The sequence below is a fragment of the Zea mays genome, chromosome 3 (assembly GCF_902167145.1).
Source record: "Zea mays cultivar B73 chromosome 3, Zm-B73-REFERENCE-NAM-5.0, whole genome shotgun sequence".
Classification (NCBI taxonomy): domain Eukaryota; kingdom Viridiplantae; phylum Streptophyta; class Magnoliopsida; order Poales; family Poaceae; genus Zea; species Zea mays.
In genome coordinates this window covers 197798397-197824057 of record NC_050098.1, presented here as the reverse complement: position 1 = coordinate 197824057, position 25661 = coordinate 197798397, and the positions used below count along the sequence as shown (strand labels likewise).

The 25661-nt window shown below is 45.5% G+C and overlaps 1 protein-coding gene and 1 long non-coding RNA gene across 2 annotated transcripts; one reads left to right on the top strand and one right to left on the bottom strand.

The window, feature by feature from the left end:
* Positions 1-10: 10 nt before the first annotated feature.
* On the bottom strand, positions 11-12938 carry LOC103651154 (uncharacterized). The gene is made up of 4 exons (XR_564595.3): positions 12603-12938; positions 1680-1731; positions 1247-1294; positions 11-278 (listed from the first exon to the last, which is right to left on the bottom strand). It is a non-coding gene; the product is annotated as an uncharacterized lncRNA (long non-coding RNA).
* Positions 12939-15375: 2437 nt separating this feature from the next.
* LOC100381842 (Polyketide cyclase / dehydrase and lipid transport protein) lies at positions 15376-18185 on the top strand. The gene is made up of 4 exons (NM_001318216.1): positions 15376-15989; positions 16099-16294; positions 17598-17729; positions 17818-18185. Exons 1-4 carry the CDS (start codon positions 15676-15678, stop codon positions 17938-17940), a joined length of 765 nt encoding a protein of 254 aa, NP_001305145.1. The 5' UTR covers positions 15376-15675; the 3' UTR covers positions 17941-18185.
* The last annotated feature ends 7476 nt before the right edge of the window (positions 18186-25661 follow it).

Here is a 25661-nt window from a genome sequence, read left to right as displayed (position 1 = left end):
TCGAGCCCGAAAATACACAAAAGCCCAAAATTGGAAACATATAATCAGATATAACTAGAAAACGATGTGCGTCGTTGCCGCGCCGCCGAGCAACCGATTAAATATTTCAGTGTACAAAAAAGATGAATGTTGCACATAGGAATGCTCTTCGAGTGATAAAGGAGTCTACTATAATATGTCTTCTTGGTTATATCATGCATCATTTTTTGCTTTTCCCTTGAGTGGATCCTCCCGATTTTCTACTGTTGTGGAATATCATTATTGTCATCAATTATTTCCTGTTAAAAAGAGTTTTGTGAGACATAATAACCTAATAGATCATGAACGGAGCCAATTTTAAGCTATCAAAGCGGCAGATGAAAAGTAAAAAAGTTAATAGGAGTTGTATTGGTATAATCTTCTATTTCAAAGGAATTCCGTGGGCCCGTTTGTTTGGTTGGAATTGAATTCCATTTTAATAATTATAATTTAGACAAAACTAATTAAGTTTATATATTTATATATGTAATATATTTGTATATTATCCTAAATCATATGGGAGAGATAGTTATATACTACATTTATGTTATAGAGGTGCAAGTAGAAGAATGTGCTATAAGTTGTACATCGGAAAAATAACATGTAAATCTATAGAATCAATTTCTATCGCTCACCCCATGAATTTGAGGTAGGCTTATATGATAACTTTGGAAAGTGGTGGAATGTCATATTCTAAAAAAATAGCTTATTCCATTAGTAAGATTCCAATTCCTTGAAATGAAAGGAAACAAACGGGGTCTAAAGGATATCGACTATTGTTTACTGAAGAGCAACTACCATCAGATATTTTCTTTTTGAATATGACGATGATATTGGGTCATTAAAAATGTTTTTCACAGACTTAATAATGTATTATATGTTCATTGTGCTCGCACATTGATATCAGGCAAGGGAAAATGTACTAGTTCCTCTGATCATTACGATTACAAATTTGCAATTTCCATACATTTTGCATATGCCATCTTTAATAAGCTAAAAATGGATAAAGATATAATTAAGAGGTTAGCTCAAAACCAGATAGATTATTTACAGTGCAAGAAAGTTAATTTGCGAAGTTCTAAAATAAGTTGATTAACGTATTAGTTGTAATTTTGGTATGCTATTTGCACTAAAATGATTGGTCTGACAATAAAAATCTATCTGCTATTATATTCATACACTACTTGGACATGAGATATGTTCACTTTGATAAGGCTGAGGAGCATACCTGGTTGTCATAGTTTGGTCTCCAAAGTTTCTTTCATATTTTTGGTTCCTATTGAGGAATAGCTAAAAATAAATCTTTGCAGCATATCAACCAGAATTGATAATAAAAAAATATTTTGATAGATGAGAACAAGGTCAGAATGTCTAATATTCTGTAGCTTAGATGAAAAAAAGACAATTATGCATATATGATACCAATTATTGTAATTAATAAGAAGTTGCTTTAAATAATAAATCTACTATACATAACATTTAATGAGCACAATTTTTTGTTCTGAAAATTATAGATTTAAAATTCTTAAGCCAAATATTTTGCAAAAAATAGCTATTTACAAAGAAAAATGACAACTGACATTTCATTCCTTTTTTGAGTTGTGATAAAAAATATGCAATATTTTCCCTTTTTATGTAATTGGTGAGTTAATTAAACATACCTTTTTTGAGGTCCGCCAACCTTCTATTTGCTTATATGCACTTCAGATTATCCTGCAATAAATGGTATTATAGAAAAAATAGGATTTTAAATTTGATTAGCATTAGAACACATTCAGAAAAAGACAATGTAATAGATACAGTATGATAAAACGAAGAGGATTTCAATTCTAAATGTTTACCAATAAACACTAATTAGTGTTGGATTATGCAGAAAAGATAATTTAATAACACAGTATTACACAATCGTTAGAATTACTATTTGTTAATCCATGATGACTAAAAAAGTGAATAAGATCATGTTTGTGGTAAGAAACTCCTGCTATGTAATGGTGGAAGACAAAAACATAGAATAACAGTAATAACTACAACAATTGATTTTATAGATATGTATATAGTATACTCAAGTAAGCATAAAAAAGAGAGCAGATGATCAACAGGAAGGTGCAGACAGATTCATTTTTGTGGCATCTGAATCAGCATAGTGGGATTTTAAATTCTTGAAGAGAAATCAGTTACATTGTCAATGTGGCAGAGTGAACCAGGACTGAGTTGTTCGTTTCAAATCTTGATAGGGGCAAAGTTAAGGAGATGGTATACAACACCCGATTTGCTTTCCAAGGATGAGTTTCAAGGTACATAGAGGAAGCATTCTATAAATTTAAACTCATTTAGCGGCTATGTTTTCTTATTTATTGGCAGACCGGGGGTGACACAAGATATAGAGGAGCCTCGAGATGCTGTACTGGTCACTAATAGCGATAATGAGATGGGACAGGTGTCCTTTTGTCTCCATATTTAATCCTGTAATCTAATCCGTCTCTCTTCATTTTGTTTCCCCCAATAATGTGAACTAAATAAGTGAACACTAAATTCTAGAAAGAATAATCCATACTAAAAAAACTGAACTTTTAATGGTATACCTTGGCTACAGAGCATTTGTAAGGACAAACGATTCAAGTTAGTTTCCTTGTATTTTCAGATGGTGATATTGGCACCAATTCTAAACAAAACTACTTGTTAAGAACAAACGAACCACTTGAGAAGCTTTTGGAACTTAAATATAGATGGCACTTCAATGCTCTGACTGTATTTCAACATTCTATATGTTCCTCAAATCTCATTGTAACATTCTCCATTACTACTATTGTTGAGCTTCATTTTGAGCGGGCGGACGGTCCGGCCCTGAGGCCGGACGGTCCGCGGTCCAGACTGTCTGCGCCTGTGGGCCGGACGGTCCGCGCATGCGCAGAGCAGTTTAGGGTTCCGAGTTTTGTGCTATGTTTGTTGGCTAGATTTGCGGAATTAGCTCGGAATCCAGTCGTGTAAAGGGTCCAGCCCCCATCCTCTATAAAAAGAGAGGTCTACGACCGATTTGTAATCATCAATCGAATCAATACAACTTCTATTTCGCATTTTATCCTAGGAGTAGTTCTAGTCTAGTTTAGGTTTAGCCTCTCGATCCCCAAATTCTGCGCCTCTCTTCGACTCTACGCCGATTAGAGGAGTCTAGGTCGGCCGGCCCGAGCCTAGACAACCCCTAGGATCTCTCCTCCCCGATGGGGTCCCTCCCGGGAGCGAGATCCAGGCGCCGCCGGCGATCTTCCGCCGCCCCTGCGTACGCGCGGACCGTCCGGTCGTCAGGCAGGGAACCCGAGCTCCTGCACCAGGTCGCGGACCGTCCGGCCCTGTGCCGCGGACCGTCCGTGCTTAACCAGAGAGCACCGCCGCCTCACGCCAGGTCGCGGACCGTCCGGCCCCAGGCCGCGGACCGTCCGCCCCTGACCAGAAGAGCACTGCCGCCGATTCTTCTTGAGTATTTGGCGCTCCGAAAAAGCGTCAACATACTTTTTGGCGACTCCGCTGGGGAAGACAAATACAAAGTCATCAAATCGGCCCTCAATGGCCGGTTCAAGGGATAGCTCTGATATTTCCCCAAGCAACATCATAGAGCCAACTTGGGACACATTGCCGGCTGACGAACAGCTCCAGTTTGAGGAGCACAAGGAGCAGATGATCCAGGAGGCAAAAGCGAGGTTCTTGGCCAACTTCAAAGTGGACAGGAACAACAAAGTCGTCCGACATCGGGCGACGGATCCGGCTTCACTGCGACCCACGCCAGACATCCCCAATGTAAGTAATACAAACGAGCTGCAATCTCTTAAGAATTATGTAGATGAACAGCGTGAGCAAATGCAAAATATCATAGGGGATATGCAAAACGACTATAGGAGATTAGCGCGTGCATTTGACAAATCTAGCATTGCAAACTTCCCATTACACGAAGTAGAATTAGGGTGTAATACGCGTAATACATTGGCTGTAGGTTGTCACGACCAGTCACAACCCCTTTATGGGATGCCGATGGACACGTACCCTGAGCAACCGCAAATCGGCAGCAAAACAGCCGATCTGCACATGTCCGGACCGTCCGCGCGTGATCGCGGACCGTCCGGGCCAATCATGGCCGGGCCCATTTTTAATGAGGTACCCAGACACGCACCCGAGCCACCACATATGACACAAAACCCAAACTACCCAGTCGGACGGTCCGCATACAACGACGGATGGTCCACATATACTCACGGACGGTCCGGGTACGTATCCGGACAGTCCGCGCATGAGTCTTTTGAGGAGGATTATTACCTGAATCCTCGCCCGTCCCAGCAACACTTCCCATCACACTATGCAATGCACCAGCCTATTAATTCAGGATCCAGAGCCCAGGAAAGCTTTCCGGCCCCACCTAGAAGGCCGGAAAGAAATGATCAAACCTATGAGCCATATAGGGCAAATGGAAACGCACCACGTAGCTCAAACCAATGGGGGGAAAGACAACATACTAACATACAACCAACCCCACCTATGTTTGACCAGAGAACTGGTGGTCTTGCACCGGCTGCGATTGATATAGTGAGGGAAGAAATAGCCGGGTCGTTCCGAGATAAGCTCGGAGTAAGCATGGTCCCTGGGGGGCAATCATATCGGAAACCTTATGACAGCCGATTTGATCACCACCCGTACCCACAGGGAACTAGAATACCCGAATTCGCAAAATTTTCGGGTGATCAAGGGAAAAACACGCGTGAACATATAGGCCAGTTCTTAGCACAATTGGGAGAATTGGCCGACACAGAGGCATTTCGCGTGCGCTTATTTTCATTATCTCTAACAGGAACCGCATTTGCATGGTATGCCACTTTACCTCCTAATTCCATTTCATCATGGGGAGATCTAGAACAAAAATTTCATGATCATTTTTTCTCCGGTGACTATGAGTTGGATTTGGTAGATTTAGTGTCATTGCGACAGACAAAAGACGAATCGGTTAATGATTACATCCGGAGTTTCCGTGATACAAGAAACCGATGTTTTCAAATTCATTTAGCAGAAAAACAACTAGTAGGATTAGCCTTTAATGGTCTACGATATTATTTAAAAGAAAGATTAGAAGACATCCAATTTTTTACACTAGCACAGTTACACCAGAGGGCTTTGGCTTGCGAAAGCCGGAGCAAAGAAACTGCTAAAACAATGTGTCACAACGTACATATAGTAGAATGCGACCAAAGTAGCTCAGATGACGAATCAGCAGAAGTGTATGCTGCTGAAATGGTTTGGCCAAAACAGGCCAAATCTTCGGCTTGTTCTTCCTTACAGTCGGTTCAAAAGAAACGGCAAGAGGAGGTTAAGTTTACGTTTAATGTTGATAAGTGTGATAGAATATTTGACGAATTACTCAAAAATGGCAATATTAAAATAAATCACACTGTTCCATCCGCCGACGAGCTAAAACGTCGTGCATACTGCAAGTGGCATAACTCGTTTTCTCATGCCACTAATGATTGTAATGTATTTCGGCGACAGATTCAATCGGCCATTAACGAAGGACGATTGAAATTTCAGGAAATGCAGGTGGATACAGAGCCCTTTCCGATGAACATGATTGACTTCGAGGGCAAGAAAGTCCTAGTTCGGCCAAATACAGCCGATAAAGGCAAAGGCAAGGAAACAATCATCGGCAATGCCAAAAAGGCCGATGGGGATTGTAGAGTTTCTTGCAGGAAAGTGGTGGCCGAGAAGACTCCCGATGGAGGAGAGACCCTGAAGGTGACCATCACAGCCTCTAGCACTGGGGGGCAAGCGCAGACGGGGAGACAGTTGCGGGAACCCGTGTTGCGCATCACGGACAGTCCGCCGTCCAGACGCGGACGGTCCGACGCTTCACCGGACGGTCCGGAGGACTCTGGCGGACGGTCCGGCCATGCTCAGGACTCGCAGCGACCACATACCTTCAAACCACGACGACCAGAGATAGGTACGTGGAAAACAAATACATTTAAAGCAGCTGGTCGGCTGATCAAGCCTGGCCCGACTTTCGATCAATTGTTGTCTAAATATGTGAAAAAGAAGGCCGGCCCCAGTGACCGGCCACCGAAGCGACCCCGCTCACCCATTCATGAGCAACGTCAGGTCAGGCCGATTGGACCACCTCACCAATCGGAAGAAATGAAAGGTCCTATTGTACAATTGAGACCTAACATGCCGACATGGACCCCTCCACCTCCTTATCCATCTATGCCATATCCATACACATACTTACCTCCACCATATGTCCCAAATCAAATGTGGGGCATGCCACCATATCCATTTGGGATGCCACAGTACCCCGCCTGGGGGGCACCCCAAACATCCGTTTTTGATAGGTTGGCGCCGCCAGTGCAAGACCGATTGAGCGCTGCTGAATCCGGTCACCAGGCACAGGCCCAACAAGATTGTCGGACTACTCGGCCTCCTAGGCCGACCAATCCGGTAGGGGGGCATATGCCTGTAGCAACTCAAAGAACAACGAAAAATGACATCATCAAAATAAGCACTACAGATGTTGTCATACAGGGAGACAATAAAGGGCCGATGATTTTTGGTGAATCAGCCAACACAACCAAAAAGGATACGGCTACCATCAAAACAGCCGATCCAAAATACTCCATGCCTCGATGGTGCCCAGCGGGATTGACACGGTCCCAAAAGAGAAAATTACAGCGCCTAAGAGTGAAGGAGAGCCAGGAGAAAGAGGCGGAAAAGATATTCAATGACACACATTCACTATACCCGCCACCGCAAAAGAAATGGAGACCAAAGGCCATTGAGGAAAAACAAACGGCCACAGAAATAGAAAATCAAACAACACCTGCGCAGCACCTTGCAGGTATGGCAGATAGCACGACCAGCAAGACTGGACAATCTGCACCAGGCGCGGACCGTCCGTCCTTCACCAGGAAGCGTCTGGACAATCTGCACCAGGCGCGGACCGTCCGACCTCTACGCGCGGACCGTCCGTCCTTCACCAGGAAGCGTCTGGACAATCTGCACCAGGCGCGGACCGTCCGGCCTCAACGCGCGGACCGTCCGGCCTTCACTAGGAAGCGTCTGGACAACCTGCACCAGGCGCGGACCATCCGGCCCCCGCGCGCGGACCGTCCGCCGTTCACCAGGAAGCCTCCAACGACACGACAACATCAATGGAGGAGGACGACCTGCTGGGAGAAGACCTGGTCGACTATGAGGCTTCTCCAGAACGCCCAGGTATGGATGTGAATGTTATTACATTTTCCGCTGATTGTACTATTATCGGCGACGATGAACCTGTTGTTGCCCAGTTTGATTTTGGTCCTAAAGAAGCCGCCTTTACTAAACCAAAGGAATCGGTAAATCATTTAAAGCCGCTCTTCGTGCGCGGTCACATTGATGGGATATCGATTGCTAAGATGTTGGTAGATGGAGGGGCGGCTGTAAATCTAATGTCTTATTCATTATACAGAAAATTAGGTAAACAAGATGACGAACTTGTCAAGACCAACATGACCCTCAGCGGTGTTGGAACTGATAGTTCGATCAAAGCCAGGGGAGTCACGTCTGTTGAATTAACCATCGGGACTAAGACCCTTGCTGCTGCATTCTTCGTCGCTGATGTAGAAGGAAATTACAGTTTAATCCTAGGCAGAGATTGGATTCACGCCAATCAATGCATACCTTCTACATTGCATCAAATGTTAATACAATGGGTAGGCGATGACATAGAACAAGTACATGCTGATGTATCGGCCTGCATCGCTGTGGCCGATGCCCCTGTACTCTGGACTTATGAGACTGCTACATGTCTCACAGGAGTAGATTTTTCTGATTATCAATTCATAAGTATAGATAAGAAAGGTTTCATTCCTGTAATGCTAGAGCCGATGGAGAATCGGCTAAAATCCTAAATAAAGTTAAATGATGAATACACACAAAGTTCATGAGTCTTTGGTCACGGACAGTTCGGCTGCCAAGGCCGGATGGTCTGGTCTTTCACAAAAGGGTTCGGACTTTAAGACCGAACATCTATCGCAGCAAAAAGACAGTATTACGGATGATCCGGTCCCTGAGACCGAAAAGTCCGCCGTCACACAAAGATCATCTAATTCCTCTGTGGGGAGCATGATAGAGGAATTCAGAGATCTTGATAAACTAGGACAGGGGTTTACATCGGCCGATCCTTTGGAGGAGATTGACATAGGAGATGGTAAAACTCCAAGGCCGACTTTTGTAAACAAGACCCTGGAGACCGATCCTAGAGATGAGATGATCGGTCTATTGAAGGAGTATTCAGATTGCTTTGCTTGGAATTACACTGAGATGCCTGGATTAAGCCGAGAGATCGTAGAGCATCGGCTGCCTATTAAATCTGGTTTCAGACCTTTCAAGCAAAGAGCTAGAACATTTCGTCCAGATCTTCTCCCACGCATCAAGGACGAAATCCACCGGCTGCTAGAAGCTGATTTTATCAGACCTTGCAGATACGCAGAGTGGGTCTCCAATATTGTGCCGGTGGAGAAGGAGTCAGGTAAACTTAGAGTATGCATTGATTTTCGCAATTTAAATAGAGCAACTCCTAAAGACGAATATCTCATGCCCATAGCCGACACATTAATCAATAATGCATCAGGAAATAGAATTATTAGCTTCCTTGATGGTAATGCCGGATATAATCAGATTTTCATGGCCAAAGAAGATGCGTCTAAAACGGCCTTTATATGTCCAGGCTTCATTGGTTTATTTGAGTGAGTTGTCATGACATTTGGTCTAAAAAATGCTGGTGCTACTTATCAGAGGGCTATGAACTTAATCTTCCATGAATTGTTAGGAAACACTGTGGAAGTTTACATTGATGATATTGTAGTCAAATCGGCTGAGTTTAGTTCTCATATAGCTGATTTGCGCAAAGCCTTTGATAAAATGCGTCAGTATGGTTTGAAAATGAACCCACGTAAATGTGCTTTTGGAGTGTCGGCTGGTAAGTTTTTAGGATTTGTCATACATGAACATGGTATAGAGATAGACCCTGACCGAATCAAGTCTATTCGGAATGTGGGACCTCCGACCTGTAAGGTCGAGGTACAGAGGTTTCTCGGCAAGGTGAATTATTTACGAAGGTTTATTTCTAACCTAGCAGGGAAGATTGATGCGTTCACCTCTATTCTTCGGCTTAAGAATGATGTCGAATTCGCTTGGGGGGCAGAACAGCAAGAAACATTTGATCTCATCAAAAAATACTTATCTTCGGCTCCCGTATTAAAAGCACCACGAGCAGGAGTACCATTCCGATTATACATTGCAGCTGATGATAAGGTCATTGGGGCTGTTCTGACACAAGAAACTGAGGGGAAGGAGCATGTGGTGACATATCTAAGCCGAAGGTTGGTAGATGCTGAAACAAGGTACACTTTTATTGAAAAGTTATGCTTATGCTTGTTTTATGCATGCACCAAATGTAGATGTTATTTACTGTCTAGTCATTGCACTGTTTCCGGTCAAGCCGATGTGATCAAATACATGTTGCATAACCCAATTATGAGTGGTAGAATTGGTAAGTGGGCTTATGCACTCATAGAATATGACTTGGCCTATGAACCATTGAAATCTATGAAAGGCCAAGTCGTAGCGGATTTCATTGTAGAACATTGGGTTAATGATATTCATGAACTAGACATGTCATATCTCACTATTACTCCTTGGACTTTATATTTTGATGGATCGGTTTGCAATGAAGGGCAAGGAATTGGCATTGTGTTTGTTTCACCAAGTAATGTCTCCTTTGACTTCTCTAGCCGATTGAAAACTTATTGCACTAATAATCAAGCTGAATATGAGGCCCTCCTATTCGGCTTAGAACTTTTAAATGGTATGGGAGTAAAACATGTGAAGGTATTTGGTGATTCTCAGCTGGTTGTCCAACAAGTGTTAGAAGAATATCAATGTTTTGATGGTACTCTAAATAGTTACCTTGAGAAATGTTGGAGCATAATCCATTCTTTTGACGAATTCAGTATTCAGCATATCTCTAGAGTTGAGAATCATAGAGCTAACGATTTGGCACAAGATGCATCAGGTTATCGGATAAAGAGAGGAAAATTTCACAAAACTGAAAATCTGATAACCAGTGCAGAGCCAAATTCCCAGGTCGCAGACCGTCCGCGTGATGACGCCGGACCGTCCGGGGTCACCAGAAACGTTCTCTTAATCGATTCGGCTGACAATGAAGCCGATGCAAGTGATTGGAGGACACCTATACTTAATTATTTACAAAATCCCAATATCAGGACAGATAAGAACATTCGGCGAATAGCTTTCAAGTATGTTTTGATGAGTGATGAACTTTACCGCCGAACAGTCAATGACGTCCTGCTTAAGTGCTTGGGCCCAGATGATGCTATATTAGCCATGGCCGAAGTACATGAAGGAATTTGTGGTACTCATCAATCAGCTCCAAAGATGAAGTGGTTGTTGCGAAGGTCTGGTTTTTATTGGCCTAGTATGATAGCTGATTGTTTCAAGTACTACAAGGGTTGCCAAGTGTGTCAAAAATTCGGTGACCTACAGTTGGTCCCTGCAGCCGAATTACATCCTATCATCAAGCCTTGGCCGTTCAGAGGATGGAGATTAGACTTTATTGGAGAAATTCATTCTTCATCATCAAAGGAGCATCGGTTTGTGTTAGTTGCCACTGACTATTTCACCAAATGGACTGAAGCCGTTGCTCTAAAGAACATGACGCACAAGGAGGTAATTGAGTTTATAACTGAGCATATTATTCATAGATTCGGCATTCCCCAAACCTTAACTACAGATCAATGTACTTCTTTTATGTCAAAGGAGGTACGTGAATTTGCTGAATTATACAGAATTAAGCTGCTTAATTCATCTCCATATTATGCTCAGGTCAATGGACAGGCCGAGTCTAGCAATAGGACATTGATTAATTTGATAAAAAAGAAAATATCTGATAATCCTAAACATTGGCATAAGATTTTGTCTGAAGCTTTATGGGCTCATAGAATATCTAAACATAGGGCTACTAAAGTATCTCCTTTTGAGCTTGTCTATGGGCAGGAAGCAGTATTGTCTGTGGAAATAAGTTTGAATGCTGTGAGGTTCGCCAGACAAAATGATCTAACTGCTACTGATTATTATAATTCAATGATGGATAATATTGATGAGGTGACCGACAAGAGGATGATAGCTTTGAGAGAAATAGAAAAGGACAAGATCATGGTAGCCAGGGCCTACAACAAGAAGGTCAAAGCAAAATCATTTCAAGTAGGGGATCTGGTGTGGAAGACCATTCTGCCTCTAAGAAATAAAGACCGGAAGTTCGGGAAATGGTCACCAAGCTGGGAAGGTCCTTATAAAGTAAAACAGGTGATGTCTGGCAACGCCTATTTGCTACAAACATTACAAGGCAAGGACTTGCCTAAGACTTTGAATGGGCGTTTCCTCAAACAGTACCATCCTAGTATGTGGCAAGATGCCTAAGAGAACCGATGTAATCACATCGAGTTAGTTGTTTTTGGTTTGCTCAGCTCCACCAAAAGGCAGGGGGCATATGTTGAGCTTCATTTTGAGCGGGCGGACGGTCCGCGCATGTGGGCTGGACGGTCCACGCATGCGCAGAGCAGTTTAGGGTTCCGAGTTTTGTGCTATGTTTGTTGGCTAGATTTGCGGAATTAGCTCGGAATCCAGTCGTGTAAAGGGTCCAGCCCCCCTCCTCTATAAAAAGAGAGGTCTACGACCGATTTATAATCATCAATCGAATCAATACAACTTCTATTTCGCATTTTATCCTAGGAGTAGTTATAGTCTAGTTTAGGTTTAGTCTCTCGATCCCCAAATTCTGTGCCTCTCTTCGACTCTACGCCGATTAGAGGAGTCTAGGTCGGCCGACCCGAGCCTAGACAACCCCTAGGATCTCTCCTCCCCGACGGGGTCCCTCCCAGGAGCGAGATCCAGGCGCCGCCGGCGATCTTCCGCCGCCCCTGCGTACGCGCGGACCGTCCGGCCCTAGGGCGCGGACCGTCCGGTCATCAGGCAGGGAACCCGAGCTCCTGCACCAGGTCGCGGACCGTCCGGCCCTATGCCGCGGACCGTCCGTGCTTAACCAGAGAGCACCGCCGCCTCACGCCAGGTCGCGGACCGTCCGGCCCTAGGCCGCGAACCGTCCGCCCCTGACCAGAAGAGCACCGCCGCCGGTTCTTCTTGAGTATTTGGCGCTCCGAAAAAGCGTCAACAACAATCTTCTAAGTTTGAAATTAAATATAAAAAGAAACAACACGTTTTTTTACTGTTCTACTTTGTAAAAGAGAGGGAAACAGGGGAAAATGCTTAAAAAAAACTGAAGGAGCAAGTTGGAATTGCAGCAGCTTGAGCAGACCGCTTTTAGCAAGCAGCCGATCCGTACTTGGCAAAATAATAACAGAGAAGTATGGAAGAAAAAATCCCCAAGCACCTAACCCTCTTTATTTGATTCACTCGGCCCCAGCCTCCACCCAGAGCATCGTTATCCTGCGTAAGCTTGCTCCCGTCGTGCAAGAAAGAAAAATTGCACATACCTTTATATTTGAGTGGGGCGTTTGGGCTGATAGTTTTTGGAGAGGGGAGTGGGTGCTGGTGGTGATGAGATTTAGGGATCATCAGGGCAAAGCGGGATTTGGGGAGGATTGGAGAGGTGATTTGATATTCAGATTTGAGGGAAGTTTGGGTTGACAGGATTGGGAGGGTGGAGTGGGTGCTGGTGCTGATGAGATTTGGGGATTCTCAGAGCCAAGCAGAAGAGTCGATGTTGACATGATTTGGAAACAGTGTGCAGAAAGTGATTCATACATGCAATGAGCCGCTAGCTTCTCTTCATACGGAAGGATTGATGGCTGCTTCGTTGTGCGTTGCGAATGTATATGACTGTCTGCAAACAAAAATCACACGGGTAGATATTTTACAGAGGCGAGAGAGTATCGGTGGGCCGAGAAAACTCAGAGCTTAACGATCTACCGTTCCAGCTTTATCACACGGTACTGTTTTTGGCAAGCTACGTGGCTATCTCCTCTTTTCAAGAATAGATCCAAGATTCGTATAGTAAAGATAAAGATTAGGGATCACAGGAGAGCTTTTATACCATCCGCAGCAAAATGCGTCTCAGGCATACGCTTGCAAGTAAGCAGACGCTGAATCGAGCAGAGTAGAAACACAAATGAGCCGAGCCGAACGAGCGCAACGGAAGTTATTTGACTTTGTAACGTCCTCGTCGCGGCTTCACCACTTTATTACTCCGCAGCTGAGCTTCGCTAGTTTGGTATTATGAAGCACACACCCACACCAGTTTGAGACTGTTAATCTCCCGCACTCTGTAAGCGTCTGTTTTCTTGCGCTTGATGAAGGGAGCACACACCTGTGTACTAATCTACCCCTAACCGCGAGAGCAGACGGGAGTAACTCAACAGAAGGTGCCCGCGCCGCCGTCTGCATTCCGCGCGGCCATCTGCCACATGGTGCCCGCGCCCCGTCTGAACAAGGATCTGGTGCCCGCGGCCCCGTCTGAACTAGGATCTGGTACCCGCGCCGCCGTCTGCATCCCGCGCAGCCGTCTTGCTTCCGCGCCGCCGTCTGCATCCCGCACAACCGTCTTGCTTCTGTTTCCCTTCACCTGGCTGCATGAAGGTACAAAGCTTCGTCTCAAGTCATCCTTCATGGACGCACGATCTCGGCACGCCGCTGCTGCTGCACACTAACCGCTGCGAGAAGGACCCGTCGGCGCCGCCCAAGCCGACGCACCCGGACCCGCCGCCCGAGAAGGACGACTTGAGGCGGAGCTGCTCGAAGTAGAGCACGCGCACCACCATCTGGATCGGCAGCCGGTCGTTCTGCGCCGCGTGGCTCGACGCGTCCTGCGACAGCTTCTGGCAAGTCGATCAGCTTGCACAGCCGCTTGCACTCCGACTCCATCAGAGATGGATGTGCCTGTTTTTTGTTTGGTTTTTTTTCCCGCAGCAAAACATTTGGTCAGCCAACGAGTTCTCTTTTCTCTAGACACAAAACCGATCAAGAAATGACAAAGCAAACAGCTTGTGCAAAGGATGCGCTTGACCTGATTACAAAGGGCTTTAGGCTACCGTCAGAAATGGAATTCATTGACACTAAATCAAATATGTTCTTATTCTATTTGATCAGCTAAACTTATTCTGTTTGATCCTACAAATGTCATGTTTTTTTTGTCAATTTTTATACAATTTAACTCCATGCATATACATTGATCTGGAAAAGTTTGACCAGACACAGATCAATGGTCGATCCGGAGTAAGGAGAAGTCCTCCACCCACCAGTCTTCCCGGCAGCGTGCGGCGGCGTAGTCGCACGTCTCCAGGTGCGCCAGGCCGGAGACCAGCTGCTCCTTGCCCGCGCTGGCGGCGACGGCGTCGACGCAGCGGGCCACCAGCCCGACCTGCTCCGCCACGGGGCCGTCGCACCTGCACAGCACCTCCAGCGCCCCGTCCAGGCTCCACAGCGCCACCTCGGCCAGGTACGCCTCCGCCCGGGCCACGAGGTTGTCCGCCTGGTGGTCCTCCGTCATCTCCAGGTACTCCGTCACGCACCGCAGCTGCGTCACGTTCGCCGCGGTTATCTCGAGGGACAAAATTGACTTTTACCGTAGCTCAGAAAAGGTTAAAGAGGCCGGTAGATTAACAGTCCCAAACTAAGGTCCTGTTTGTTTACCCCCTAGATTATATAATCTGGATTAAATAATCCTAAGAGGCAAACAAACAGTCCAGTTTATTTGCCCAGATTATATAATCTAACCCCTTGGATTATGATAATCCATAAGCAAGTGAGGAGGTGCTTATTTCAGATTATTTTTTTCCCACTTCCCCACTACCCTTTCAAGTTTCCTAGAAATTACCCACCATTGCCATTATAATCCACCGAATCGTTTTTGCGCCTAGTACTAGTCAATTTGGAGATGAAGAAGGTGACATGAATGTCTTCCGTGATAATATTGCTAATGCAATATTTGCCAATGTCAATTGAATTATTTTTTTTCATATATGAGTTTCAACCTAGTACAAATATAGAGGGCATTCTTGTCTTCCTCATACAAAAGAATCCTATTAACAACTCAAATAATCTGGGTAAACAAACAGGACTACTCAGATTATATAAGATTATATAATCTATGGGGGTAAACAAACATGTCCTAACACGGGTGTGTGATCTATAATAACAAACTGGCGAAGCTTAGCTAAGTAATAAAGTGGCGAAGTCGCGCGACCAGAATGTTACGAAGTCAAATAACTCGCGCAACGGAGCCTGTCCAGAAGCGATGTCGTCCTTCGCCGTGGATGCGCTTCCACGCCACGCGTCCTCAATCAGGATTCGGGACAGGTGCCGCAGCGCATGCGCAGCCCCTGTGCGGCACGCCGGCACTGCCGTGCAGATTTTTTTTCTTCCAAACTCGGCTTCCCCCACCGCAAACCAAGAGCTCCAATTCCTCGTGCCTCTGCCAATCCCTCCGGCCCTCCTTCCAGGCTTCAGGACCTTCTCCTGCGACGCCAGCACCGCCCCGAGCCGCGGCCCGAATCTAGGGTTCCCCTCTCCCGCCGTCGACAGCCGGATCGCACATAGTGCACCTCCACGATGCTGCCGTGCGCGAGGTCGGTGCTTCGAAGGAGGGGGCTGGCATCTTCCGTCCCGCGGAGGTGCGGCGGGGAGGGCGAGTGCTCCACTTGCGCGGGGGAGCTGGTCGCCAATGCCAGGTGTTCGAGCACGCTGGCTGCGCTCGGCGGCGGCGGGCGCGTGCTCGAGCATGGCGGCCGGTGGGCATATCCGCAGACCGGCGTGATTGGCGCGGGGCGGATGACGCGCACGCAGACGAGGTGTTTCTTCGGGTGCGGCGACGGGGAGGAGGGGGGCGTGCTCTCCAAGGTCTATGAGGAGAGGCGCGTGATTGGGTATGCGGTCAATCGAGAGTTGCCTTATGGTAGTTCTGGAGATTGATTTATAATAACGTGGAAATCGTTGGGGATTGTGGCGTTATTGTGACTGCTTTGGTGAAATCAGGTACTCACCAGACCAGATGTTTGCTGTTGTCGCGTCAGTGGACCTCTACGAGGACTTTGTGCCATGGTGCCAGCGGTCCAGGATTATTAGGTGCCATGAAGATGGCTCATTTGATGCAGAGCTCGAGATTGGATTCAAGTTCCTTGTTGAAAGTTATGTCTCCCGTGTGGAGATGGAGAAGCCCAGGTATATCAAGGTGAGAATTGTGAAATGAACATGTAGGTTATGGCATACCTTATGAATGAAGACAATAACATCTGGTATAAGGAAATGGCCTACTTTCAAGGCTCATCACACATTCGACCCTTTTTTTAACAAATCACACAGGACTTTTGATATGTTACCTATTTGCGCCTTTATATTTCTTAGCATGCTTGTAGGAAGCCACTAGCATAATTTATCTATCTGCAAAACCTCTAGTATGATTTAATTGTGTGTTTCTAATGTTGAGTGTCAAATGGATATACTCGAAAAAGTTATTATCATGCGCTCTCACCTTTCTATAATTTGACTACTTGCGAACTGATCGGTGTACTTCTAGACTGGTTTCTTGTTTGTTTGTCATAGTTTCTTATGGAATCTTGTATGTTTCTGCAGAATACGTGCAAGTTATAAATACTTTTTGTATTGACAAGGTTCTTAAATTCAATTAACTCTAGGAACTACGATACATTTGTGCTTCCGAATACTGTCCTTTGTGGAAGTTAAAGTTTCATGCTAAAAATGTTAATAGTTATGCTTTTGGTGATATTGTTAATTCATAATTCACTATTTATTGGCACTGAAAAAGATCTGTGCTCTTGTTTAGCCAAGTGATGGTGAAATCTAGAAAAATATTACCTTACCTGAACTAGCAATAAGCACCAGTTTGATTTTTGCGATAGCTGTTAATTGTTGGGATGGGAATCTCAAGTTAGTCATTTGTTAGGTTCACTGGATTAAAAATTTGCATAGACTAATATGAGCTCATCCTCTAGATTTAGTATTCATGTTACCACAATAATGGAGACATCAGATTTTTTTTGCCTTACTTACAGGCTGCATGCCTGCATGTGCCATACTATTTGAACAGAAAGTATCTTCATATATGTGTATGTATATCATACAACTAATCATCTTCCTAGAGTGGTGCTTTCTTTTGAATAGCTTGGATGAGCTGTGGTATTTGATAATAAACTGCAATTTAGGTTGAAACTTTTTTAACCAAGATGTTCTATAGTATCAGTTACTGCATGATATTTTGATGTGTGTGCTGATTGTACCACAGAAAATGCTGTTCTAGGCCGCTAGGAATATGAATTTGTTGTACTTGTAGTGTTCTTTAGTACAACTATTTTGCAAATTATGGTCTGTGGTAATATCAGAGTGGCACTTTTTCTTGAAAGAAGCTGATGTTGTAGTTTTTTCTCTCTCTCTATTCTGCATTTACCATTTTGTTTATGCTTGAGAAAATTGCATTATGTTGTTTTATGTTTCTTACTAGCAATGACTACATGCAGACTACAGCATCTGAAAGTGGACTTTTTGATCATTTGGTAAACGTTTGGGAGTTTAAGCCTGGTCCTGTTCCAGGGACATGTGACATCTATTTCTTAGTCAATTTTAAGTTTCAATCACCACTGTATCGTCAGGTAAATCATGCTTTTAATGATACTGCACATATATTAACTTGTCATATGCCCGTTATGTCTCTTAGAGTACGGATCTTTCTCATCTCAGGTTGCATCAATGTTCTTCAAGGAAGTTGTTTCTCGACTAGTGAGCTCATTTAGTGACCGTTGTTTTAGAATATATGGCCCTGCTGTTCCAGTGCTGGAAAATAGTTATGGACAAAGAAGATGAAGCCGTTATGGTTCAATTTTGAAGGTTGTATCTTTCATGGATCTCTAGGGATTACTTGTAGTCAAGGCATAATCCTTCCTTTTGTAATCGGTGGTAGTGCCATTTAGAACACCATCGTGCAAGAGGTCGTCTATAAGGAAATCAGTCAGTATTGAGTTTTCATCATTGGCTATTTCTGAGGTTATATTTTCATCTATTTCAAAATTCGTTTCACGTGCATACAACGAAATGGTTATGTTTTCATCATTGGCAAATTGGCAATTCCTGAGGTTATATTTTTATCTATTTATAGGGTGTTTGGTTTGACGAATGAGCTAGTCTATCATTTTTCCACTCATTTTTTTTATTTGGTTTGTGTAATGGAATGAGTTGATCCATCATCACTTCATTTCTCATAGTTAGTTAGTACTGATATGAGTAATGAGTTCATCCTACCAAATTGGAGGAATGGATCTATGATGTATCACCTCATTTTGGATGATTTGATTCTTCAAACCAAACATCTCCTTAAAAAGGTGTTTGGTTTAAGTAATCACTTTATTCAAAATAAAGTGGTGCATCATGAGTCAAATCCTCAAATTTGGTGAGATGACCATATTTCTTATATTAGTACTAACTAACTATGAAAAATTAAGTAGTGATGGATCAACTCATTTCATTCCACGAATCAAACAAAAAAGTGAAAACATGTTGGGCTAACTCATTCTTTAAACCTAACACCCCATTAGTATTTCAGATTCTGATATTCTATTTGTTGAAGCATAAAATCTCTGTCCGCAAGTTTGTGTGTTACACCTCGTCATGGAAAAATGGTATCCAGAGGCCAAACTTATGCATTATGAGAATAATGTACCAGGAGCTATTATTTGCTGATTAATGTAGAGCGTTTACTGCCTGATTGTGCTGACAATGGCAACAGGCCAAGAGCCAATTTGATTTGTATTACGAGAGCCAGTTTATGACCTGATTTATAAGACTGCCAAGAGCCATCTGATGATTTGATGAACCAAGGGACTTCTAGAACCTGAAAAACAGAATAACCAAAAGAGCACTGTTGGTTTCGATTCGGGCCAAACACTAGGGATTGTATCTTCTGGTGGTGCTCTATGCGGTGGTGCCGATGGTCCGTGACCCTGCTGCAGGAGTCGGTCTCCTCTGGTTGGGTCCGAGCTTCGGGGCTGGACTGTTTGTGCGTGCAAAGGGTCTAAGAACCCTAAATCTTACCTCCCAGGAGGGACCTATTAGAGAGAAGAGTTCTATATGTGCCTCTGGACATCCCTAGACGACATAGAGTCAAGAGGGATGAAGATTGGGGGTTGGAGACGACGTAGAGTCGAGAGGGATAAAGATTGGGGGCTGGGGAAAGCTAAACTAGGTCTAAATTAAGCCTACTCCTAATGTGATGAAGAACGAAGTAAATAGAGTAGATTTGTTTGATTGGTTCGATTAGTGATGCACACAATTGATTGTACCCCTTTATATGTATAGGGGAGGTCTGAACATGTTCCTAGGCGTTTCCAACAAACTCCGTGTATTTAGTTAGATAAACACGCACGGAAAAGGGAGATGTCTCGTCTGATTTGATCTAATCATGGGCCACTCGGGCTATCTCGTGGACTATCCGGGGTATGGACCATCCAGGGCACATGGTCAGACCGTCTGACCTTCCTAGGTTCCACTAGGTGCCACATATGATGCTCAACACATGACTCTGCCTTTCGGGGAAGCTAAGCGAAACAAAAAAACCTCGTACACGTTGTTATCAACTCGATGTGAAAACATTGGTTTTCTAAGCATCTTGCCAAACACTGGGATGATATTGCTTTAGAAAACGAATTCAATGCCTTAGGTAACTCATCACCCTGCAAAGTCTACAACACGTATGCAATACCAAAGATTAAATGTGTCACTCTATAAGGCCCTTCCCAGTTTGGTGATCATTTGCTAAACTTCTAGTCCATACTTCTTAATGGCAAGACTGTCTTCCAACTAGATGTCCAACTTGAAATGATTTAGCTTTTATCTATTAGTGTCTTGATCCAAGGATTTCACACCAGTGAAATGATGCTGCGTGCCATGGCCCAGATGGGTGATGCAAGCTGATACAAGTCGTTTATCCTAGTTCGAGCGAGAGAAAGCCCTACTTTTAGCAGTGGGAGGGTGAGACTTATATTACTTGCATCTAAGTACTTGCAGTAGGAAGTACAAGCAGGTCGGGAGAGGGGAGGATCCCATGTCCCAGGGTTTGATTGAGGCAAGTGCCAATATCACAGTCGAGGTGAAAACCGTGAAGTGTTCGCCCGCCTCCCTAAAGCCGTGGACTCCCCTATTTATAGCCTCAAGGAGGGTTGCTAAGAGTGACGGGGTTGGCCGCGTATGGTGTTGAGGCATAGCCGAGCCCTGTAGCCGGTATGGCCTTTGTACCCGTTATTGATTTGTGCCCGGTGGAGACGTCTAGTTCGTGTATTTGCATCTTTAACTACGTAGAGAGCCGAGACCAGGACTAAGGGATCGGTTACGTACCTGAGCTACCTGATGAGGAAGTTGCCCATGCCATAGTGGTTGGTGCAGTGCTGAATATGGCAAAAAGCCCCTGGGTAATACGTCAGCTTCGCTGTTTCCGGTGATATCGGGCGCCCTTCGTTGATATTATCGAGGCCGAAGTTGTGCTCGGGCGAGGTAGAAGTCTGCTCGAGGCCGTGACCGAGCCCGCTCTAGGATTCTTAGACATGCATGACACAATTGAAGGAGTGGCCTCCTGCGGGATTCACGGGGAGCAGGTAGCCAAGGTCAGGCTTGGGTGAGGCGGAGTTTGTTCCGAGGTTGAGGCTGGCTTCGGGCGAGGCGTAGTTTCCTCCTGAGGTCAAGCCCGCGCTTTGTCGTATGCGTGTTTCATCAGGAGTTGGTAGGCGGCGTGGGGGAATAGTAGTCGTTTTACTCAGTTATGCGTCATCGTAGTTGGTGAAAGTTGACGGGACCACGGTCCTATCGCTCATGTTCTCCTGCGACGCTGCGTGGGGTAGGTACATGCGTTGAATGCTCCTATCCCCTATGGCCTTCGACTGAGGCCTGGCTTGGGGTTTGTCTTCCTTGCCCGAGGCGGGCTCGGGTGACGCAGAAACGGTGGTTCCGTGGAGAGGGGACCTCGGTCGGTACGAAGATTTCCCTAAGCTCCTACCTCGTCCGAGCCAGGCTCGGGCAAGGCAGAGTTATGAGTGATCGCCAAGAGGGGCCTTGGGCGAATCACAATTTATACCTTATTGTCCTCGGGGAGTGTTGAAAGTCGCCTAGAGAGGGGGTGAATAGGTGAAACCTGAAAATTATGAACTTTGAACATGCACTACACTTGGGGTTAGGGGTTAGAAATAAATTCGGAGTGCGGGAGATTTTTCTCGTTGCTATGAGTTGCTCAATCAATACGAATAATGTTGGGAGCCAACTCAAATTAATATGAGAAAGGGAATTTTAGAGAGAGGAAGGGAGGGGATAAACAAATCGAGTGGAGATCAACACAAATGAACACGGTGATTTGTTTACCGAGGTTCGGTTCCAATGAACCTAGTCCCCGTTTGTCGGTGTTTGGAGCCTGACCGCACACCCGGGTTACCCCTTGAGGTGCTTTTGGGTAGGACGGTGTTGTTGACTGTAACTCAATGGTTCGTGTGAGACGCACAAGAGACGGTAGGCGATTTTCTACATGTTCAAGCCGCTTTGAGATGCGTAACACCCTACTTCCTGGTGTGGATCTTTATGTGGTGGGTTACAAGGGAAGTCTTCAGTATGGAGAAAGCTAGTGAGCTGAGTAGATGGTCGATGAATGACATGGAAATGATGGGTTACCCCCTAGGCCTTATATATTCGACCGTGGGGCACTACATGTATGTATGATAGCAATGTATACCTAAGTAATAGTGAACCTACTGAACTTATCTTCCTATAATCTTGCCGACTTATCCTCATTTGGTTCCGACGTCCAAGGGTGTCGCGCGGGAAAATCAGATCGGTGCTGTGGATAATGTTTTAAATCCAACAAACCGCCTGGGCCTAAGTTTGTTCCTTCCCTGCGTCGGCCCATTCCACCTGCAGTTCTCCCATGGCCCACGAAGGGACGGCCTTGCGAGACAATCGGCCCAAAACCTTTCGCGAGGCCTTCTTGCCCTCGTGAACCCGGGGGATATCCGTCCCCCACAAGCCCCAATCTTTGAGTTGATTTTGAAATAATCAGCCCAAAGATTCTAGGTCCAGCTTGCGATTTTGATTTTCATTTTGGTGATGGGCGCTCCGAAGGTGCACCTGTTGAACGTTGCTTCTGAACTCTAAGTGACTCATTAAAAACTATCTTCTGTTGTCCTCCTTTGGTGCATTCAAAGATCCTCATCTCATGCCTCAGAAATCGGTGCTTTGTCATCAACCTATGCTTTAGAGATCAGCATTCTGTCTTTTGGAGTTAAGAATTTATTGGGCGCACCGGAGGTGCCCCAATGGGTGTAGCTCCCGAGCTTTGAGTGGATTGTTGAAAATAATCCACTCAAAGATCTTCATCTTATGCTTTAGAGATCAACATTTTATCTTCATCTCATGCTTTAGAAATCGACATTTTATCTTTATCTCATGCTTTAGAAATCAGCATTTTATCTTCGTCTCATGCTTTAGAAATCAACGTTTTATCTTCGTCTCATGCTTTAGAAATCAGCATTTTACATTTTTCATGATTTTGCGAATTCAAACAATGTGGTCTGCCCATGCCTTGTTAGGTTTGAAATTTATTTGATCGGTGACAGATTGGACGTTTGGTAGATGGCTCTTGGCTGATCTTCACTTCGCTCTGTGCTTCAATGCTTCTGCTGACTAGACTTGTAGTTCAGTAGCTATATTTGGATTTCCTTTGATCTCTATCGATCTCTTCCTTCTGTCTCAATACATTCATTGTGTATACTGTATGGATGTGACTTGTTCAGAAAATCTATTGAAAATTCCTGGCCGCCCCCAATGGGTGTGACCATGGGACGTCTTGGTACGCAGAGCGTTTAGCACACTGTCCTGGAGTAGTAACTTGATGTGACCGCGGGGCGTAATCATATCGTCCGAGCAGTTGACCTTAGTCCAAATGGTGTCATGTTACGCGAAGCGGCGTCTGCTGCCTGACTTGCTTTCAGGCAGTTTGAATTGCTTATTGAATACTTGCGACTGTTCGATGAGCGTGGTAGGAAATGAACAGTCGCCTTCGGCCCCTATAAATAGCCTGCTTGCACCATTGTTCTCTTCACACATTCTTCGATCATCTGTTGCTTCTCTTCCAACTTCCTCTTCTCTTCCATCTGACCATGGGCAAGGACAAGAAGGGTCGAGGTTCGCCACGTTGCTCCGGCGACAAGCGGAAGCGCGAGCTAAGTCCTCCCTCGGAGGATTTCAGTGACTTCGAGTACTCGGAGGAGGAGGTTTCCTCCGAGTCCGAGGGATCGTCGGTCTATGCTTCCCCCTCGGCGTCGTCCGACAACTCGGATGACTCCCAAGGGATAGCCGTCGAGGTGTGGACGTACATCCGGTCCGTCGAGTGCGCCGGGCTCGAGGGCTCAGATGAGTCGGAGGTCTCCTCGGACGAGGAGAACTCTTCCGGCTCGTCCGAGGAAGGGAGCGGCGGCGATGGCGACAACGAAGGTGACGGCAGTGGCGACGACAGCGGTGGAGGTGGCGGCGACGACGACGGCAACGACGGCGGCAAGGGCGGCGATGGAGGCAGCGGCGGCGGCAGGAGTGACGACGACGGCAAGGGCGGCAGCAGCAGCAGCAAGGCCAGCGGCAAAGCGCCACTGGCTTAAATATTAGTATAGATAATTAGTAGTAGCAGTTGTAGTAGTGGAATAATTTAGTAGTAGTTAGTAGTATAGTGTAGTGTGAGTAATATAGTAATGTAATGTAGTAAAAAAGGGAAAAGGTTGACTCATAATGAGTCAGTCTTTGAGTTTGTGAAAACCTCCTCCACTACTTAATGAAGAAACTTCAGTTGCTCCGAGTGAACATTGCCTTTTTGCTGCTCTTTCTTTATAACCGCTTGATAGTTCATCTTTGCGTCTAATGCTACCGGTGTTTTTAGAAATAACCGCCGAGCGATAGATGATGACACCGGCGTTTTAGAGGTAACCGCCGAGTCATGTTCAATTATGCCAGCGTTTTAGAGGTAACCACCAAGCGATAGATGATGACATCGGCATTTTAGAGGTAAACACCGAGTCGTGCCTGACTCTATCGGCGTTTTAGAGGTAACCGACGAGTGGTGCTTCACACTGTCGACGTTTTAGAGGTAACCGCCGAGTCATGTCTGAAGTTTTGCTTTCTCGAGTGATGACTTGGCACTTTTAGAAATAGCGTCTGACCCGAGAAAACCCCATTTATACTCGTGTCGACGTGCGCTTTTGATTTCTGAGCCCTAACTTCACATTTCTGCTTCGAACCACTCTGCTTCCCTGAGATTCCGCTCTTGTTCGTTCCGCCGACGAGATTGTGATGGCACCGAAACGGAAGAGGCAGAGCTCCGCCGTGGCAATCATCCCGCCCATTGACCCCAACAGTCAGTTGCCATTCGCAGGTAACCACATGTCTGTTATTTTAGAATCTGATCTTCTTCACCTTGTTGATGTTGGAGTTTTACTTCCAAAAGAGCTCTGCTCTTGGCGGATTTGCCACGGGGTCACTGTTCCGACGGAGGACACTCATGAGTCCATCGTCTTTGTTCCTTTTCTTATTCGTGGCCTTGCTCTTCCCGTTTCTCCCTTCTTCCGCGACCTCCTTGATTTCTACGATCTGAACTTGACCCACTTGAACCCTAATTCTATCTTCCAAGTTTCCATCTTTGTACATCTGTGTGAGGCCTATCTCGGGATTCTCCCCCATTTCGGCCTCTGGAAGTATCTGTATCATTGTCGGCCCGGGATGGCTGGGGGACAACACTAGCTCATTGGCGGCGCAAGTCTGGAGCTGCGTCGTGAGAGGAAAACAAAGTACCTCGACATCCCCCCTCAAGGATAGCATCAAGGGGTGGCGCCTCGAGTGGTTCATTATGGAGAACCACCGCAAGTCCCTACCCCCTCGGTCAGGGAGGCAGCCAGATGTCCGCACTCCAAGCCGGGTAGAATCTCCGACCCCTTCGAAGATAACGGAGGCAAAAGTACTGCTTGCCGAGGTCTGATTGTTGAAAGACATAGGTCTGACTGTTGAGGCTGTGGTCGCTGATTTCATCTTCAAGAATATCTAGCCTTTGAAGGATAGGGCGTACCCAGCTTATCTGTAAAGTGGCATCAACGACTCTACCCAGGTTACAAACAAGAGAATCCCCACTGAAGATCTGGTGAGCCAACTGGATATGATCCTGAGGGGCAGAGTGTCAAATGCTGGTGCTCCTGTTGCTTATTCTGCTTGGAACCTACCACCACATAGGTCATTTTCCGAGTTTGTGTCCAGTCCTCCTGCTCGCGATGATAGCCTGGGTCTTAGAGTGCGACCCTCTTCTGAGGAGATTGAGGCTCTGATTGCCCCACTTCGGAGCCTTCCTGAGGATGAGAGGCAGACTCACTTTGAGATGCCAGCTAGCACTGACGACACAGAGATAGATGTTGTGCTTAGTTTGCTGGCTGGGGAATCGTCTGACTCAACCCATGCCGAGCCAATGGCTATCACAAATGGGCAAGAACTTAGTGAAGTGGTGAAGGCCCCTAAACCCAAAG